Below are 22,055 nucleotides of genomic sequence, written 5' to 3'. Positions count from 1 at the left end.
AAGACCGTCTTTGACTGTCGACTTTTGAGTGTGAGCTTTAAATATGTTATGAGACTTGTTGCCCCACACAAAAGGCATGATAATAGAGTCCTTAAAAAGATGTACTTGGATAAATGGCAAAGTTTTCAAATAAATATAAAAATCTTGGTGAACTAATCATTTTGATTGGATTAACTCGCCCAATTAAAGTTAATGGCTATATCCTCCAAGCCTCAATATTGGTTTTAAGTTTGTCCAATAGTGTCCCCAGATAATTAAAAGAATCACTTAACATTTAAAATGGCTAGTGTCTAGAAATACTTGTGATAAACTGTCCACCAATGGCATGAATTCACTTTGTCCTCAGTTTATAGTGTATTTGTCCAAATTAATTTACATAATCTAGTAGTACAGAAATGAATCTTTTTGCATGAGTCAAACATATCAAGTTCATCTGCACACAGTGTAGCATGTGCCTCAGTTCCATCCATTGCAATGCCCCTGATGTTTGGATTTACACTTATCTCAATAGCTAGAGGTTCCAGCGCGGTATCAAACAACGGAGGACAGGTAATCTCCATGCCTTACCTGCCAAAGAAAAAAAGGTTTAGACTTTTTCTCATTTGTAATAATATCACTAAAAGCAATCGTTTCAGTGTTTTCAATAGGTATGACCACACTCAAAAGTCAAAAGCTTTATGCACACCCAGAGACAATATGGCTGCACCATCACTTTTCTTGTGATTGGTATATAAAGGGTTAATTTTACAAACATTACAATAAGAATATCACACGGGGATAAACCCTGTTTGATCAAGATGCATGATGCGCACTAAACACTTTCCTAGTTGTGTAGCCAACACCTTTGTAACTATTTTTAAATCATTGTTCAATCAGGCAGTCGGCCTCTAATTCCCCAGATCTGATCATCTTTTCCCTTCTTTAAAAGTACAAATATGTTTGCATCACACACTGATATTGGGAGTGGCTTATTTGTAAAGACATGGTGCTCTCAGTAGCAAAGGGCTAGTTTAACACCAAAGGCCTTATAAAACTCATATAAAAATCTCAGCAAAATCTGAATTCAAGAGCCCTCCAGGTTGCATCCAAATATGGAAAAGGGAAAGGCTCAGAAAGGTTATCCAGGTCTTCTTCTGTGGCCATTGTTTTGGAGCAGTAAATATCAGAATAAAACTCCCTAAAGCGTTCATTGATATCTTGCAAATCTGTCAGCACTCTAGACTCTAGACTTGATGTTATAAATAGCTTTGTCTTCTCCCGGATCAACGATGTAGCCAGCATTTTGTGAGGCTTTTCACCTAATCAAAAGTTTTTCTGTTTTAATTTTAAAATAGTTTTGCCATCCTGGGCCCTCAGTATACTGTTATATTCATAATGCAACTCTTCTATAAACCTCATCTGCAGTTTTCAATTCTTCCTCAGTTTCTTTCACAGAGCCACACCTGGACTTCTTACATCTCAAAAGAGATGATGTGTCCTCCAACTTTCAAGGTTTCCCACAAGGCTGAATTATTGGCTTCACCATTGTCATTGGTCTCGAGAAGTAAAGAGATCTACTCAATTATGTATCCGCTGAAATCGAGATCAGCAAGAAACATGGGTTTAAAACAGACAGTAAGTTTGCTCAGGAAGAGAGTTTAAGAGCAATTCTAACAAGGCTGTGGTCAGAAATGATTTTGTTGTTTGTTGTTGTTTGAAATCAACCTGGAATCAAGTAAAAATCAGTAAGTATATATGACTAGTGGACACAAAAGTAAAAAGAATAATCAGAGTCAGATGGGAGCTGGAGCCAACAAATATCCACAGTTCTCTTTGGTTTTATTAAATCAGCATCTTGCGTCTGTGTTTAAATTATATTAGGTGGTGGTGCAGTGGAAAATCTATCCAAATAAGGATGTAAATAGCATTTAAATTCACCTCCAATCAGTAAATAACTTGTATCATCATCTGGAACCATGTTACATACTCAAAAAAAGTCTGGGCCGTCGTAATTCGGTCCATAATCATGTGTTGTGTGTCTCTGACATGTGTTTCCTGCAGAAATACTACATCAGCTTTCAGTGATTTTAAATATGCAAAGACTTTGCCACATTTAATGGGGTGACCCAAGCCTTGCACATTGCAGGCGACCAAGGACAAACTATCAAAAGGATTATTCATGTAGTAGACACAAAATATCAAACAAAAAGCAGTTGCCTTGAAATACAAAATTACACTGTAGAGCTTGTCTGGCAGTTAATAACATACAATAAATGAACACAGTCACATAGAACTTATGTGTGAACAGCACCATCATCCCAGAATTACCCTCATAATCACCAGGGGCCAAAAGAAAAACGTAAAAAGGAAACAGATCAGCACCTCAAAAACACGTCAATAATATTTAGGTGCAGGCATCCATCCATCCATTTTCTTCCGCTTTATCTGGGGCCAGGTTGCAGAGGCAGCAGTTTCAGCAGGGAGGCCCAGACTTCCCTCTCCACACACACTTCCTCCAGCTCTTCCGGGAGGATCCTGAGGCGTTCCCAGGTCAGCCAAGAGACATAATCCCTCCAGCGTGTCCTGGGTCTTCCCCGGGGCCTCCTCCCGGTGGGACGTGCCCGGAACACCTCCCTAGGGAGGCGTCCAGGAGGCACCCAGAATAGATGCCCGAGCCACCTCAACTGGCTCCTCTCAACGTGGAGGAGCAGCAGCTCTACTCTGAGCTCCTCCCGTAATATTTGTCTAATTTCATCTATCTAGATACTAACATTGAGATTTGGAGATGTCACTTAAAGTTCATTGTCTACAAAAGTCTCAGCTGGAAAAAAGTTTTCACCTGCCCTCGGTGGTGAACGTGAAGCCGCACCAGGATGTAAAGAGAATGTTGGACGTCTCTCGCAGGAGGGAGGGCACCTATAGCACTTCTTTAAAGCTACACCACATCTCTATGACATTTGTGGTGTAGTCGAGAAAAAAATTCTCTTTCCACCATAGTCTCAGCTGCGTTATCTCCCAAAGTGTAGAATATTTACTTTTTCTTGGTCAAAGTGGACCTGAGCAATGACTGTGAGGTTCGTCAGTTCGAGTCGTCAGTGCGATGGGCCTTGTCTATGACCAGTGACTTGTCGAAGTTCTCAGCTCTGAGAAGTTTGGGAGTCAAATCAGATACAAAGTTTGTTAGCTTCCTTTCTCCTCTCCTTCGGGGATGCCCACTATTTTTATGTTGTTACGCCTCGATCTCCCCTCTAGGTCCGAAAGCTTTGATCGCAGTGCCTTATTTTGTGTCTGTAACTCCTCAAGTTTCTCTCTGAACTCGTTAAAACGGACATTAATGGACCAGAGGAGGCTTCTTTCTATTTTTTGCCACTTGAGTGGCAGTTTGTCCTTGTTGCTTTGCATCTCTGGGCTACGCTCATGGCTAGGCTCCCCCTGGCTAACACTAGCAGTTGTTGTATTTTCCTGCTGCTGACATCCCTTTTCCTGGCATTTATCAGGCATTTTCTCAGTTTGAAGTGAAAAAATGTAGTGCTCGTTTTAGAATAGTTCTGGAGTCATAGAAACTGGCAAATAATACTTAAAAAATAAAAGTCATTCTTGGAGGAGCCCAACAGAAAACAGGTCTGTTCCCTCTAAAACCTGCACTTTTAAATGTGTTTTTATTTCCCCTTATGTTACACTGTATAACTTTGAATTACTTTGTGTATGGATTGTGCTCTACAAACACTCTTCCGCAGTATTGATGCTGTTCCTCTTGAGGGACACACCTCTGGTGAAATAAGACACAGAGGTTTTCATTCACATGTTGTGCACGTCCCGGAGGATACCATGATAAACCTGAAGAGCAGTATGTTTATGCAAACAGCACAAATGCCAAGCTAATGTCACTCTCATAGATGGAAATGACATGGATACAAGGTGAGAAAGGCCAGGGCACATCTGCATGGACAGCAGCAGGTCGGGTATAGAGTCATATTTGTGGACCACTGATGCATTTTAACTCAATTTTGAAGTTAGGGGTTGGGGAAAAAGTATGTTTTTTTTCCTATGTGCTGTGTGCGTCTTGTTCCCAGACGCCTGAGGCATGTTTGGATAAACATGGTCCATGGTGTTTCTGGCAAAGATAAACCTTTTTTCTGTAACTAAGTGACATGAACTGGAAACAAGTTGTACTCATTCTTACTTGTTTGCCAATTTAGTTCCCTACATATTCCACAATCTCTTGTCCTCCCCTCTGTCAAAACATTTGCAATTCAAATGATGTTTATTGAGTAGGTGTATGTTCTGAGATTAAAACTACCCTTGTACAAAACTTTTGCAGTCAGCTACTGCTGTGTGCTCAAAGTTTTATCATTTTTATTTATTTTTTATTAATTATTTTATTTATTTATTTATTTTAACCATTTTTCAGTTATTCACTTGAAGTGTAAACCAACAATCCAAAACTTTTTCTTGACATCAACAATGATGATTAACTGTTTTCACGATTTGGATAAATATGTTTTGCTTGAATATACAGCAATGTCTTTTGTAATAAAAATATTTTAAAAATAGAGAGGATAACACCTGGTCTGATGTTTCTGAGGTAACACTGCCCATTGTTCTACAGAACTGACAAAGCTTCTTGGATAAAAGGTCAATTCCATTTCAGATTATTATTTGCCTTGTGCTTCCTGATTAGCATCAAGTTGACTTATTATGCCTGATGCCCCACGTGATGTAACCTTTAAACTGGGTTTGGGATTTCCAAAAGAGCACTGACCCTGAGGTCAACCTCTGCTGAAGTTTAATACATGCCCAATTCTGAAGTAAACGGTCAAGTAAGAACCAAAAGTTAAACTAAGATCCATTATGCACAGTTGTAAAAGTCTACCATTTTCATGAGTGCAGCTCTCCACCGGCTTCCCATTCCCACCTCTGTACAGCGTCTGCTCTTCCCGTTCCTGTCCCTCATTTATCTCTATTGGTGGTGGCCTGGTGTTGTAATCCCCCACCTCATTAAACCAGTTCTCTGTGCCCCTCTCTCTATATGAGTCTCTCTCTTTGTCTGTCTCTCTCTGTCCCTCTGTCTCTTTGTCCCTCTCTCTCTCCAGGTCTCTTTCCTCTCGCACCGACTCACTGTGACCTCAGGGCACTGGCTCTGGCACCTGGTTTTCCTACATCCACTTAGTTATCTTTTTTTTTTTTTTTTACTATTTTTATTCTGGCTGCACACAGTAACTTTTGATCTTTTGAGAGAACTAGGTGTGTTTAGATTATATTTAACTGTCCCCCAAACCAATTATGTATTCGATCTTTGCTTTAGAAAGTGTCGTTTTTGATGCATCGATTGGGTTCAACGTTTGTGGGTCATACGTTTGGATATTTCCTCCAAAACAGTGAAGAGGGATGTGTTTATAGGTTTCAGCTTTGTGTTATCAGTGACATTTTGAGGACTTTTCAAAGATATAATATTTTGTTTTAAATCTTTAATTGCTTTGTCAGCAGTTTTCGTTTTTATGATTCTGAAAAACATCTGAAATTGCGATATTGCCAAAATCTAAAGCGTAAATGCAACCTACTGAACCTCGTTTGTAAATGTCCTCAGTGTTTGTGGTCTGCGGTCGGCTTACCAATCCTCCACGTGGTCAATAACAACCACAGGTCAGTCACAGGTCAGTTTGTTTGCTTCACAATAGATCTATAAAGATATTGTCCAAAATTTGCTGATTTTCAGTCGACTCTGTATCCTGCCTCGCTTTGCCTCGTAACCTCTCGTCTTCCTCCTCCCTCTGGGTCAGTCCACATGAATAATGGACAAGAAGAAACATTTTTATAACTTTACCCCCACATTTGATTTCCTATGTTCATTTCTAACCATCTCTGTTCTTTCTCGTATCTTTCACTGCCATGGGAATTTTTAAATGAGTAATTTTTGCGCCTCTTTTGGGCATGTCCTCTTAAAACATATATACTACTGCTATCTCCATAATTGCCCTTAAATTCTTGTCGATTATAATTACATTCAATTTGAGTTAAAACCTCCGGGTAATATACAGTGTGTCCCAGGTTTACAATGATAAAAGCGCATTAAGACGAGGAAACTGACCGAAATTGCAGCCTAAAACACAGTTAGCCGTAAACATTTCTACCAAAAGCTCACTATGACTCGATAATCATTTTCACTCAAATTGTCTTCGGAGGCATGCTATCAAAAATAATCATTACTTTTTAAATTTCCCTTTCATATTCCCATCCACTCTTTTTAATTAAGGCTTACTGGGCAGAATGGTTTTTGGTCCTTCTGAGACTGTAAATGAATTAATAAGTAGAGTTTGAAATGACTGCTGGTTTATACGGGCACTTGAAACTAATATTTTGCCAAAGTCAATTATGGCAAAGTTATAACGCCGGAATGAGAATGTTCAATAAACTGGTCCCATAATGTCTAGGTCCTGAGCAACGTTCTTTTGTGCGGTTGCCCTGGGATCGCTCCGTAGAGGCTAATTAACCCTGTTTTTTCAACCTTCTTTGAGTCGCAGCACACATTTTTGATTAAAACAATGACCAGCATCACAGCTTTTACAAAAAAATAACAAAAAACATGTGGAAAATTAAAATTTGCTTGCTTTTTTTGGTCTCAAAAGTCAAGTGCAAAAGTCTCAGAAGAAAAATTATATGTGAGAATAGCAAATTTGTTCAAGGGACACCTGGAAATACTTCAGGGTACGCAAGTTTTTTTCAGTATTTGGGTTGAAATCAATCAATAAAGTAATGCATTCATTTTTTTGCAATGTTCATATATGAGTGTACTGTAAACGTAAATGACTTCTAATCATCAAGGAACTGTTGCCAGTATTTCCACATTTTCCCATGATACTGATTGATGATTTGAAAAGCCGTCCGCGTTGGTCAGCCCGCTCTCGTCGGCTCACTGTGCTGTTTGTGTGTGTTTCATGTGGCCTCTGTGTCTCTAGGGGAGTCTGGAACATTAGCTCCCAGGCAGTACTCTCTTAAGTCATTTCCATTTTTAAAAATTTCCTCTGTTGCTATTGGAAACAAGAAGCTGATGTAAGATTTACCTTAGATGGCACATTCATAAATAGGGTTTGTTTTGGATGATATTTTAGGTGCCCTTTTACTTCTGTCTGGCTTTATTTGAAGCTTAACACAGAATTATAAACGAGACCGCAAAGGGAGAAAGTAATGAAGAAACTTTGAAGGATGACTGTACTTTTTTGGTACAATCATTTAGCCGTGTGACAAGACAAAATTCATACAAAGATATTGGTCCAGAAGAACAAGACAAGACAAACTGCTTTGATAATTGACCTGGGCCTACATTTGACACAGTTTTTGGACAAACGAGGCCAATCAGTGGACGATGTTTCACAGATTTGTTCTACTCCTTCTCCTCATTTATGCAGCTGAGACTTCAGTACTACACTTCAGTACTACACTTCAGTGCACTGGTCATGATGGGTGCTCTGGTCAGACGGGTGCTCTGGTCAGACGGGTGCTCTGGTCACGACGGGTGCACTGGTCACGCGGATGCTCTGGTCACACAGATGCTCTGGTCAAGCGGGTGCTCTGGTCACGCGGGTGCTCTGGTCACGCGGGTGCTCTGGTCACGCGGGTGCTCTGGTCATGACGGGTGCTCTGGTCATGACGGGTGCACTGGTCACACGGGTGCACTGGTCATGATGGGTGCACTGGTCATGATGGGTGCACTGGTTAGACTGGTGAATGCTGCTCTCAGGTGTTAAAAGTTGGCGCTGCTTATCCTGTCTAGTGCTGCACATACACACTCACACACACTCACTCAGATGTCCAATTCCTCCAGGTTCCTCCATGGGGTTTATTCAGTGCAGTTTGCGCCTGCTCCGGTCAGTACACATGCTCCGGTCAGTACACATGCTCCGGTCAGTACACATGCTCCGGTCAGTACACATGCTCTGGTCAGTACACATGCACCAGCCTCTAAAACAATCATCTGACCTCTGCAGTTGTAAAAGCACATGTGAGTGTGGCACTACATGGCCTTTGTAGCACAAAACAACACAAGTAAATGAGACGTTTGGAACCGTATTTGATGTAGTCTGCTCAGCGACCACCAGGGTATATTAAAGGACACCATGACCTTAACCGTGCTTCAAACAGGCAGAAGTGAAGGGAAAACGGGATTATTTGGATATATTTCACATTATTTAATTGCTCTTTTGCCACACAATGATGTTAGATTTCATTGAAAAAGCACTGCTTGCCTTGATTGCCCTGACCACACGCCACTGAAATAAATTGTGTGCTTCAGTTCACAATTTTAGCCTCACAATTTCATGTTTTTACCATCATTATAGCCCCTTTTTATTTTTGTTTTTTTTGGAATTACAGCTTTCCAAGACATGTATTTTAGCAACTCTTATTTGAAAAAATAAAGATCCCTAATAATTTGTCAGTTTCTTATCTCATTGAGCAACATTGTAAAGGCAACACTTCAAATCAGTCTTGACTTTTTCTGGACTATCGACGTTTCCTCCACCTCTGGATAACAAGGAAAGCTCCGGCCAATTGCGATCATTATTACTCATTTAATTCCCACGCCCACCAGTCTGACTCAGTGGATCAAACTGCCTCTGTGCTACAACTTTGTTAAACTGCAGCCAGCCATTGTACCTTGGAGGACAATGCAAAAATGACATCACACAACATATGGTTCACCGCCAAGAGTTGTGCTTCGAAACATTTTACCATAATTAAGAACAAGCCACAGAAGAGTAATTACATATTTTTCTAGTTTCCAGTAGTTTTGGGCACGATTGGACCAAAACTAAACGTTGTCTCTGAATTATAAGGTTCCTTTAAGTTTACGGCGACAAGGGACAGTTCTAATAAAACAAAGCAGCCATAAAAAACATTGTTCAGACTTGTACCAATCTGGAATATGCATTTTTATGACAGCACTGTAAAGCGATACGTCTCCAGGCTCGTGTTGTTCATTGTCAATTAGCATCCTAAAGCAGTCACCAGTGGATTCGCATATGGAGTTTCATATAGGCACACAGCTGCAGCGCGGTCTCTAACTGTCTCTCTGGGGATTGTAAGTCGCATTAAATGAAGGTATATTTGCTGGCCTTTTGTTGTTAACTATATCTTCTGTTATTGTTTACAGGCTAACCGGCATGACGCTACCATCACCAGTAATCTCGAGTAAGAACTGGCTCCGGATACACTTCACATCAGACAGCAACCACAGAAGAAAAGGATTCAGCGCGCAGTATCAAGGTATTTTGATTAAACTCAAGTTGTCGTTACTGAAAATGTGTTGTAAAAATAAGTTTTCATTTGTTAATTGAGCTTTTTGAGCCAGGTTAATACAGTTTAGAATTAGAAAATACCGTTTTGGATCAACGTAAATTGTCAACATCGTGCGGCATGTTATTTGTAAGATCATTAGTAACTTCTTAGTCAGACGTTGTTGCCGCGATTGCCACGGGGCAGACTGATGGATATGTGGCTGACGTAATGTGTCAACGGCCTCTACAAATTTGACCAACAGCAAATAACATCACCCTGGACTAGAGGCAATGTGGTGCAACAATAAACAATGAGATTATATTATTTGAATCTTTTCGTAGGGAGAAATTAATCCTCACATACTTTAAAATATTCTGCAGCGTATCAAGAGTAAAACTGTGAACATTTAACATATTACAATAGTGCGCGCTTCCCAATCACCTTTGCAGCGTTCTCCTTGACTTTTTTCAGTTTCATGCCTTTAAAACCTCCTTTGTGTTTTCACTCTCTGCTGAATGTTGCACAAATGTGTGTTTGGAGCTCATGTTTGCACACGTTATGCCAAGTTTGTGTCTCTGTGGAATATAGTGTGGTTGTAGTACAGATCTTCGCACTGGCCCTGAAGGCTGCTAACAGGATAAAGCTCCTCCTTTCCTTTGCTTTCCAACCTTTTTTATCTCCACTCTTTCATATTTCTCAACTTATCCTCTCGTAAGCTTATCCTTTTGGAAGAATGATCGCATTAGGAGAGAAAATACTTTTTGCTGGTGTAACGTTAGGGTAATAAACCGTTCTGAAGTGACCTATATGTGTTTAAATCAATGTCGTATGTTTTGCAGTTAAAAAGGCGATTGAGTTGAAGTCCAGAGGAGTGAAGATGATGCCGAGCAAAGACTCCAGTCACAAAAACGCAGTGTGTAAGTAAACTCTTCCTCACTATTTTAAAGTGACAGGTGGGACCACACACAATGGGACCAGTGCTGGCTGTGTATATCCAAGGACATACACTGTTCATTTATCTCTGATGTGGCAGCAGCAGCGATTTCATCCATTTTTCAGATGAGTTTGAAGTTCTCACAGGGGAGAATTAGAGCCACAATTACAATCACCTTGTTTTTTTTCACGATAGGTACTCAATTAAATGAATATGCCATAAAATTTCAAGTAAATCAGTTGTTTAAATCAATATTCATACTCACAATTATTTATTTCAGCTGGTTAAGTGAAGATTTTTGATGAACAGTTTCGATTTCCTTCAATCGCTCTTGACGATAAGGTTATATTTTTGCTTGGCACTAGCACCACTCATCTGTTTTCCTCAGAGTACCTTTATGTTGCTGTTTTTTTAGTGCGATGGATGCCAAACATGACTGAAAATTTCAATCTCTCAAAGCCGGTGTAAATGGCGAGAATCTAACTGCGCTTTATAATACACTGCGCAGTTTAGTAAGTCACTCTTCTTTCTGTTGGCTGCCGTTGTGTTCCCCAGAGGACCCTATCCATTTCAGCCCATTTATTTTCACTTGTAATTTTCCAAAAGACATACACTTTGTATTACATTTTGTCTTGGAGAGCTGGAAATACGCCCACAGCATTGCAGTCATTACCTTTGAAGGCACTGCCAACTGAGGTTAATGGGTACATTTTCAGACATATTGTAAGCAAGTACAGAAAGTTTACGCTCCGTCAAATGGTAAACAGGACGACATACTGGATAATATGTTCTAACCAGTTTTAACGTTCACAATTTAAGGCCAGAGTATCGCCCTGGCCCTTTATCCTCAATGACTAATGCACACAATCGCTCTTTTTAAGGCTCCTTATGTGAGAACGGTGCCACTCAGTGTGAATTTAAATGAATTTTGTCTAAGTTATGGCAAAGGCTTTGTAAAGTTGAAAGGTTCTTACTGAAAATCTTTAATAATTGAAAGTCGTCAAAGTCCACAATTTTCTTTTACTATTGTAATAATGGGCCATAACGAGTAGATTGTTTTTATTTCAACCATAGAATGAAGCATTACTATACATTTATGCATTTATGTAACTAAATAAAGTCGGGAGTGTAGGTCTGGGCACATATTTCATCTATACAGCCCATTTTCCACTGCAGGAAAGTTTTTTGCATTTACTTTGGGAATAAAAATCTCGCTGTGAAAGTTTATTTAGAAAGTTGATTTATTTATTGTGGGTAACTAAACTTTGCTTCAACCACGGTATTTTTTCAGTTTCTAACTATTATGCAGTGCTGTGGCTCAAGAGTTAGTTTTATTGGAGGGTGCAACTTTTCTAGGGAATTAGTGCCAGAGCTAACAAGGTTGTTTGTTAACTATAACTCTGCAATCAAAAACGCTGGACTGGTCTTGAAGTGAAGTGACATTACAAGTAGTTAGTGTAACTGTGCAGGAATGATGCATGGTAGGAGACTTATTATTTAGATGTTTCAACTGTCACCCATCTGAAGGTACTGATGTGAGGAGCTGGTAGAGAACAAAAGGCTACAACTGTCGTAAAGACTGACGGAGGGACCAAAGATGCAGACTCGGGAAACAGCTGGACAGAGTTTATTTGCAGATACATGAATGTAAACGAAGGTAGACAGAGCAGGGTCAGAGGCTGGGGTGTTCATACCGGTTGAGGTGAGCTGGATCTGAGGCTGAGGTGTTCGTATCGGTCGTGGAAAGCTGGGTCGGAGACAGAGGAGGTGCAGAGTGGTTCCAGGGTGTGGGATCGTGGTGGATTCACGAGCAAATAAACCGGAGCATGACATGAAAAAAAAATGGAAAATGACCAGACGATTTAGCCCTGAGTGTTGGATTTTCAGTCGTTTTTCTACTCACAGGTGAAGGTTTGATTGCTCGATTTGAAGCAGGTGTGTGGAGGTGGTGCCAGAGTCTCTGTCCAGTTCCACGCTCAAACACAGAAGGGACGGGGGAAAATAGCACAGAACACACACAAAAAAAAAAAAAAAAAATCCTGACAACAACAAACCAAAAAAGTCTTGTAAATGAGCAAGATCTGGGTTCGTTTCAGTTAGAACGCCTCCCTTAGCGCAGGACGATTCTAGTTCAGGGCAGTTTATCAATACGTCTATTATTATAAATCCAGCGCTATAACTTTTCAGACCATGTGGAGAAAAGAATTGTTCAGGTGACTCCCTTTGAAACCTCTTCTACCATAACATTGCACAATAAAGTCACTGCTGGTAAGATGTGAACAAATGTTTCACTTTAAAGTAGATATGAGTGGTGCTCTGAAATAACGGCCATAAATGTAACCAGCGTGATCCTGTGACCTTCTAAAGCACCCCAGTAAGGACCTCAGAGATCTAAACCAGCTTTTATAGAAATAGTGACTAGAATAATAGAGAGAATAGAGACTGGCTATAGGTCTTTACTGTGTAACGCTTGATTTGTGAAGCCCACGACCATTGAGCAGGTTACTAAAAGAGAAGCTTTTACCCAGCTTGGAGCTAATGGAAAATCAAATAAACATAAACATTATATTGAGTGTAAATGTCTGCACAGTGGCATATATTTCTAGTCGTTTTGGGAAATACTTCAAACCATAATCTGAGCATGTGACATAGATTTTAATTATAAACCCGGCCGCGCTCGTACCTCATCCTCTTAGCGCTCTGCTTCCTAATAAAACGCTCATCAATAATTCTACTGATTTACACGCTCAGCCGAGCTCATGGCACTGCAATTAAGCCCCGTGTGTGTTTCCTCCATACATTTGTCTGCTGTATATGGCATCCAAATGAAATGCATTATTGTACAGAGTTGGTGGTAATGGTTTGTGCATGTGTAAAACAGCTCCTGGGGAAAAAAAATAATTACCTTTGTTAAAATGTTACGTGGTTCATGCGCGTTTGTGGGTTGTCTTTCAGCGTATAAAATCTGTAACTTTTAATGGGACGTTACAAGCCTGGATTAGCGATGATGGTTGACAAATTAGTATATTAACCTGTTTTATGTCTTACGTCCACATCAAGGAGCTGATTTTTGTACTTCAAGTTGGCGTTGACTGTGCAAGATACTGTAAAAAACGTTCCTATTATTGGATCACTCGGAAATGTTTGGGCTGTTGGGCTTCAATGATGTGCGTTCACTTAGTATCCTCCAATTGTTTAAACACGCCTTAGAGCAGAATACATCAGGATAACCATTAGCACAGCAAATTAAACGCAGCAAGAGTTGAGCGAATGTATAGTAACTGTATTATTCCTTCTCATTATTAAAAACGTAGATGTTCTGTGTAAAAATCATCCAAATAGACATCAGGTGTTTACATTTTGAAGCTGGTTTAGCTCAGTTTCTTGCCTAGCCATGTCTTTAAAATACCAGTGAACTTGTTTTTCTGTATCACTGTATTAAGGCTAGAACAAGCTTTAAACACAGCAACCCAGCACATTAACCTCCAGTGTGTGCTTTAGGTGAAGTTTAACCTCTGGCTCTTATTACATTATGTGGCTTGTGTGGCTCGAAGCTTGACGTTTAAGCAAATTCCCACTTGTGAAATTATTGCTCTGTTGTACCGAATGGACTTTTCTATCTGTAATCATTACGTAGAGTCAAAGAATGATGATAATGGCCTCAAAATGTATAGTCCGGGGATCGCTTAAGCTTCCTCTGCCCAAAATGAGAAATTTCACTTCCTCTCCATGGGGCCTGTACTCATTAAAATACTCCAGTTTGTGTAATAGGACCTAAGCTTAAAGTAAATGGCTGATTTCATGCTGAGCTCAGAAAGGTTAGGCCAATGTAGTATTGTTACAGTCTCAGGTGAAAAAACAGGCTCATTAAAGCATTAAAAATAAAAGCTACTTCTGCTTTTATTCCCAAAGCAGTTGTCTTAGCTCAAAATCTCTCCCCGAGGTAAAATTGTGGATGTGTAGGTGGAGACAGTCGTCCATATGTAAAATACCATAATGATAGCACAGACCTAAAGAGTGATGATGAGCAGGGTCATCAGTCTGCAGAAGGGAGGCATGAATAAAACGAATAAAATAAAATGAAATAAAACGAAATCTACCACTCTGTCCAACAGCAGTCACGTAAACACATACAGTAAGCCTGTGTCACATTTGGAATATAATTTTACCTTTGTTGCCTGGTCCTTTTCTTTCCGCTGAGAAAGAAAATGGTTTAGTTCTTCGGGTTTATCTACGTGTTTCTTATTTACAAATCCAAATTACCACTTATTTAAGGAAACTGCGACTAGTATTGAAACTAAATACTCAGTTGAGCAAGTATTCGTATGGAAGAAAAGCTTGCAACTAGGACTATGTAGGACCTTTGTCTAAATCTTTATTTGTACGAGAATAAGACCAATATGATATTATAAATAGAGTATTAACTGCTAACACATAATATTTTTAGATCACCATGTTACTTTTTATTGTTTTGAGAATGCTATATTCACTGGAAACAATGCACAACATGTTTTATAAGTTTGATTTTTGTTTTTGACGAGTCTTTGCTCTTCTGTTAAGTCACACCCCCTTCAGAGCGCTATCACAACACCGTCACCGTGCATCCTCCTAATGAGACAACTGCACATCACATCAGGTTTGTCAAGTTATTGTTGTCGTAAAGACTGACAGGGGACCAAAGATACAGACTCAGGAAAACAGTTGGAACAAAGTTAATTTGCGGATACAGGAATGTGAATGAAGGTAGACAGAGCAGACAGTTGGGAGCGATGTCATAGGCAGTCGTCTTGGAGCAGGTCGTGGGTCGTAGGGTCAGAGGCTGAGATGTTTGTATCGGTCGTGCAGAGTGGTTCCAGGGAGCAGGATCGCGGTGGATACATGAACAAATAAACCGGAGCATGACATGAAGAAAAAACAGAAGATTGTCAGGTTCTCAGTCCTTTAGTACTCACAAGTGAAGGCTTGATTGGAAAGATTGGGAAGACAGCACAGAACACACAAAAAATCCCAAATCCTGACAATTGTATATAGTTTTTGTACATTTATGGAAAATTGCTGTGTGGAGCATGGATGACGTAGGCTTGTGGGCTGAGCGTTGCACAGAATCTTACAGCTAACCATCAGGAGGGTTGAAACAGGGCACGGGAGACGTCATCCCCTAAAAATGACATTAAAATGACATTCTATTGTTAAAAAAAAAGCTGTAATCAGTTGTGAGTATTTCCTTTGACATTGTGGTATTGTGACAGCTCTACAGACAGGTTCCGCTTACTTGAGGGGATGCACCATAATTACACTATATAAAATTGTTATAATTGAGAAGTATAACTCCCCTGACAGTGACCCAGGACTATAATGAATCATTTCAGAAAGTCGAGTTTAAAAGAGCATTTTTCTTCAGGATAGTTAGGCAGTGCTTCTGGCAGCCGCCTGTTCAGACGACAAGAACTAACGACCGCTCAGCCATCTGTTATTGGAGTTAACCTAAAGCACTCCACAATGACGCCACTGAAAATAAATGTATGGAGTAGAACACAACATCAGGCATGTGGGGGTAAAAGTATGTACACTGATGAACCACAATTCTTCAGCTACTTACGTTAGCAGTGTTTAGTTGGCTCTGGTTGTTACTGAGATGATCAAAAAGCAGGGTACATGCATGAGTGTACGGTTAAAAGAGACATGTCAGTCAAAAATCGACTTTTAAAAACTTTGAATTGTTTTACATTTACCCTCATGGAGTGGTTTTTAGAGTGATGTGTGTTTGAGTAACCTTTATTCTCCTGCATTCAAGAGGCTACTGTGATGTGGGGGTGTATATAACTACAATAGAAAGACGTAATATGTCTTCTGTGAACTTTAGGATATATACATTGTCTTCAGTTTGCACCTGACATAGTTTGATTTTCCTGGTTTTACTTTTTTGTGGTTTATAAATATGACTACTTCCTCCATAACATTGAGCACATGTGGCATGTTATTTTTACTGTACACATGTCAATGTAATATAAAAAGTGTTGACAAAAACATGCACACACATAGCTTCATTTACACCCTGAAATGAGACCACATCTGCCTGTTTCACAACGGTGCTATTTTTACACGTGTCGTGTTTATTTGTGCATCAAAGGCATGACTGCAGCATGAGTTGAGTTCTTTAATTTGGTTAGTTTATGGATCAGAGACAAAAGAAACTCCAGGGGAACAGAGAGACTGTCCCAAGGTGCTCAAAGAGAAAGAAAATCTACATCAAATAATTAAAAAACACTCCTTTTAACTCCTATTCTGTAACAACATCCAGGACAGCTGTGCAGGGATGGCACCGGAGGGGGCGGATTGAGGGGGCACTAGCCCCCTGTAGAACGGTCAATACACCCCCGCAGCTCCCCCAAAGATTTTTGCCTGAGGACATTCAATCTCAACTAACAATGTTCAAATGGCAATGATAAAGTGTCCAACATGAGACTACAATAAAAAAATTAAAGCCGCAAGCGGCGATGATGGCCCTCGCCCCCCATGCGACCGCCCCCCCATGCAACCGCCCGGGGCTGGCCACTGCCCCCACACACCATTTTCCCCGCCCGGCCACCCCACGGCCGCAATCCGCCCCCCTTCACACAGTTTCTATATAAATATGTGTGACCAACACATTATAATGGAGGTCCACGGCGTTGAACCGGCAACCTCGTGCACAATACAGGTATGGTGTAATGGACTTTTTTGCCTCTTTTGAGGTCCACAATGATATCACCAACTTTCATGCCAATCGGACAAAGTTGAGTTTTTTACCTGTACAGTAGGGGGCGCTATGGAGGTCACTGGCCACATATTTATAATGGTTCTCTATTCACAGTTTTAATCCGCATCAGTGATTAGAATTTGAGCTTTTTAGTCTGATCCACGTGTCTGTGAGAGGGAATCAAATATGCAGGAAAGCAGTCATATTTTGACAGTGTGCTGTGCATAAACCAGAAAGAATATCCCCAAAACGTGGATGATTATTGACAATAATCATGTGTACATGCTGTATGTGGAGTTTGAGGAAATTTGGATGAAAAACCTAGGACTAGATAGGTTTCATTTGCACTTAAGGAAAAGTCGTGTAGGAATTTAAATCCAATGACGAAGTCATATTTTGAGGGCATCCTACTCATGAACCATAAAGAATATCCCCAAAACGTGGATGATTATTGACAATCGACATATGTACATGCTGTATGTGGAGTTTGATGTAATTCGGATGAAAAACCTAGGAGTAGATATGATTCATAGACATGCAAGTCAAAGTGCCAAGTGCCAATTTCTTTTCAATTCATTGCGCCCCTGGTGGCCAACAGTGGAAAATAACCCATGGCCCTAATGTAATTTTTTGTTTCTTCTGAGACCATGAATTGATGCCCCAAATTTCATAGGAATTGGATAATGTTGGCATTTCACCTCTATGGTAGGGGGCGCTATAGTGTTCATTTTGATTAAAATTAATATTGCATTCCATTCAAGGCCCAATCTTGCATATGTGATGTGAATGTGAGCTCTGTAGGGCAATGCCTGTGGTCGTGAGAGGACATTGAAAAAACAGGAAACGAAGGCGTATTTCGGTGGCGGCGTACGGGCGAACCGTGTGGAATTCGGAGAAAACGTGGATAACTTTTGAAAACCCATGTGTCTGGATGTGGCATGTGAAATCTGAGCTCATTTGGACCAAAAACCTGAGACTAGTAGCGTTTTGAAAACACGCTGCGAATGAAGTGGCGAATTTTTGATCCAAAATGGCCGACTTCCTGTCTGTCATAGAGCAGTGCTTCAATTCATTTTTATGCTTGTCCCCCCATTCTCTATCACTGTTCTGCTTTTTGTGTGTGTTTTCCAAAATAAACCAGGCTCCTCTCCCATAGGGGTGAATTTTTAGGTGGCGCTGTCGAGTCAGGGGGCATGGGACAGTTTCACGACACCAATTTTATGAAATTTTTTGCCGAGCCGGTCGATTCTATACCCCCATGTGAGACTTTTCGTGAATGTTCAGGGGGTGAAAAATGCGATTGTTTTGGCGGAAAAACGAAGAACAATGTTAATATGCAGTGTGGCCCTGAGCTGTGTGGCTCTGACTCTATATGAGAGGGGTCTGTGGCTTTGCACCGGCAACCGTGTACATAATACAGGTATGGTGTAATGGACTTTTTTGACCCTTTTAATGCCCACAATTATCTCCCCAAGTTTCATGCCAATCGGACAAAGTTGTGTATTTTACCAATACTGTAGGGGCGCTATAGTGTTCATTTAGATAACAATTAATAGTGCATTCTATTAATACCCTCACATCACACGTGTGATGTGAATTGGAGCTGTGTAGACCAATGCATGTGCGTGTCAGAAATGTTTTTATGATTTTTTTTTTAGTATTTGCGCCACTGGTGGCCAACCGTGGAAAATGGCTCATGGCCATAATGTCATTTTTTGTTTCTTCTGATGTCACTGATTTATTCCCCGAATTTCGTAGGAATCCGATAATGTTGGCGTTTCACCCCTATGGTAGGGGGCGCTATAGTGTTCATTTTTATTACAATTAATAATCCATTTTATTAATACCCTCATATCACATGGGTGATTTTAATTTGAGCTGTGTAGACCAATGCATGTGCGTGTCAGACATTTTTAAATGATTTTATTTGGAGTCTTTGCGCCCCCGGTGGCCAAGTGTGAAAAAAAACCTATGCCCATAATATTATTTTTTGGTCCACGTCATGCCCCCAATTTATTTCCCGAATTTCGTAGGAATCCGATAATGTTGGTGTTTCACCCCTATGGTAGGGGGCGCTATAGTGTTCATTTTTATTACAATTAATAATCCATTTTATTAATACCCTCATTTCACACGTGTGATGTGAATTTGAGCTGTGTAGACCAATGCATGTGCGTGTCAGGCATTTTTCAATGATTTTTTTTGGAGTCTTTGCGCCCCTGGTGGCCAAGTGTGAAAAATGACCTATGCCCGTAATATTATTTTTTGGTCCACGTCATGCCCCCAATTTATTTCCCGAATTTCGTAGGAATCCGATAATGTTTGCGTTTCACCCCTATGGTAGGGGGCGCTATAGTGTTCATTTTGATTAAAATTAATATTGCATTCCACTCATGCCACAATCTCGCATATGTGATGTGAATGTGAGCTCTGTAGGGCAATGCCTGTGGTCGTGAGAGGACATCGAAAAAACAGGAAACGAAGGCGTATTTCGGTGGCGGCGTACGGGCGAACCATGTGGAATTTGGAGAAAACGTGGATAACTTCTGAAAACCCATGTGTCTGGATGTGGCATGTGAAATCTGAGCTCATTTGGACCAAAAACCTGAGACTAGTAGCGTTTTGAAAACACGCTGCGAAAAATTTGGCGAATTTTCGATTCAATATAGCCAACTTCCTGTTCGTCCTAGGGCCACACTATGATTGGCTTTTTTGCTTGTCTCCATGAGCTCTATCACTGGTGTGAATTTCGTCAAGCTAAGGCGAAAAATGCATGTCGGCTCCCAATTCATTTTAAAATTTTGAATTTTCTAGGTGGCGCTGTCGAGCCAGTGTGTGTGGGTCATTTTCGTGATGCATATTTTCTTGAATTTTTTGCCAAGCCGGTCGATTTGATACCCCCATGTGAGACTTTTCGTTGACGTTCAGGGGGTGAAAATTGCGATCCCAGGGGGAGAAAAAAAATAATAATAATTAAAGCCGCAAGCGGCGATGATGGCCCTCGCCCCCCATGCGACCGCCCCCCCATGCAACCGCCCGGGGCTGGCCACTGCCCCCACACACCATTTTCCCCGCCCGGCCACCCCACGGCCGCAATCCGCCCCCCTTCACACAGTTTCTATATAAATATGTGTGACCAACACATTATAATGGAGGTCCACGGCGTTGAACCGGCAACCTCGTGCACAATACAGGTATGGTGTAATGGACTTTTTTGCCTCTTTTGAGGTCCACAATGATATCACCAACTTTCATGCCAATCGGACAAAGTTGAGTTTTTTACCTGTACAGTAGGGGGCGCTATGGAGGTCACTGGCCACATATTTATAATGGTTCTCTATTCACAGTTTTAATCCGCATCAGTGATTAGAATTTGAGCTTTTTAGTCTGATCCACGTGTCTGTGAGAGGGAATCAAATATGCAGGAAAGCAGTCATATTTTGACAGTGTGCTGTGCATAAACCAGAAAGAATATCCCCAAAACGTGGATGATTATTGACAATAATCATGTGTACATGCTGTATGTGGAGTTTGAGGAAATTTGGATGAAAAACCTAGGACTAGATAGGTTTCATTTGCACTTAAGGAAAAGTCGTGTAGGAATTTAAATCCAATGACGAAGTCATATTTTGAGGGCATCCTACTCATGAACCATAAAGAATATCCCCAAAACGTGGATGATTATTGACAATCGACATATGTACATGCTGTATGTGGAGTTTGATGTAATTCGGATGAAAAACCTAGGAGTAGATATGATTCATAGACATGCAAGTCAAAGTGCCAAGTGCCAATTTCTTTTCAATTCATTGCGCCCCTGGTGGCCAACAGTGGAAAATAACCCATGGCCCTAATGTAATTTTTTGTTTCTTCTGAGACCATGAATTGATGCCCCAAATTTCATAGGAATTGGATAATGTTGGCATTTCACCTCTATGGTAGGGGGCGCTATAGTGTTCATTTTGATTAAAATTAATATTGCATTCCATTCAAGGCCCAATCTTGCATATGTGATGTGAATGTGAGCTCTGTAGGGCAATGCCTGTGGTCGTGAGAGGACATTGAAAAAACAGGAAACGAAGGCGTATTTCGGTGGCGGCGTACGGGCGAACCGTGTGGAATTCGGAGAAAACGTGGATAACTTTTGAAAACCCATGTGTCTGGATGTGGCATGTGAAATCTGAGCTCATTTGGACCAAAAACCTGAGACTAGTAGCGTTTTGAAAACACGCTGCGAATGAAGTGGCGAATTTTTGATCCAAAATGGCCGACTTCCTGTCTGTCATAGAGCAGTGCTTCAATTCATTTTTATGCTTGTCCCCCCATTCTCTATCACTGTTCTGCTTTTTGTGTGTGTTTTCCAAAATAAACCAGGCTCCTCTCCCATAGGGGTGAATTTTTAGGTGGCGCTGTCGAGTCAGGGGGCATGGGACAGTTTCACGACACCAATTTTATGAAATTTTTTGCCGAGCCGGTCGATTCTATACCCCCATGTGAGACTTTTCGTGAATGTTCAGGGGGTGAAAAATGCGATTGTTTTGGCGGAAAAACGAAGAACAATGTTAATATGCAGTGTGGCCCTGAGCTGTGTGGCTCTGACTCTATATGAGAGGGGTCTGTGGCTTTGCACCGGCAACCGTGTACATAATACAGGTATGGTGTAATGGACTTTTTTGACCCTTTTAATGCCCACAATTATCTCCCCAAGTTTCATGCCAATCGGACAAAGTTGTGTATTTTACCAATACTGTAGGGGCGCTATAGTGTTCATTTAGATAACAATTAATAGTGCATTCTATTAATACCCTCACATCACACGTGTGATGTGAATTGGAGCTGTGTAGACCAATGCATGTGCGTGTCAGAAATGTTTTTATGATTTTTTTTTTAGTATTTGCGCCACTGGTGGCCAACCGTGGAAAATGGCTCATGGCCATAATGTCATTTTTTGTTTCTTCTGATGTCACTGATTTATTCCCCGAATTTCGTAGGAATCCGATAATGTTGGCGTTTCACCCCTATGGTAGGGGGCGCTATAGTGTTCATTTTTATTACAATTAATAATCCATTTTATTAATACCCTCATATCACATGGGTGATTTTAATTTGAGCTGTGTAGACCAATGCATG

The 22,055-nt window shown here is 40.7% G+C and overlaps 1 protein-coding gene across 1 annotated transcript in view; it reads left to right on the top strand.

Annotated features, from left to right (window-relative positions):
- The window catches only part of LOC117389056 (CUB and sushi domain-containing protein 1-like), a 234,072-nt gene that overhangs the window by 102,453 nt on the left and 109,564 nt on the right, over positions 1-22,055 (top strand). Inside the window, exons 5-6 of the mRNA XM_033986629.2 lie at positions 9,128-9,240; positions 10,092-10,169. Coding sequence (XP_033842520.2) covers positions 9,128-9,240; positions 10,092-10,169 — 191 coding nt within the window. The remainder of the gene's footprint in view (positions 1-9,127; positions 9,241-10,091; positions 10,170-22,055) is intronic.

Source organism: Periophthalmus magnuspinnatus, chromosome 3, assembly GCF_009829125.3.
Source record: "Periophthalmus magnuspinnatus isolate fPerMag1 chromosome 3, fPerMag1.2.pri, whole genome shotgun sequence".
NCBI classification, from domain to species: Eukaryota; Metazoa; Chordata; class Actinopteri; order Gobiiformes; family Gobiidae; genus Periophthalmus; species Periophthalmus magnuspinnatus.
Note: the sequence above shows the minus strand (reverse complement) of the source record. Positions and strands in the feature narration are given on the sequence as shown.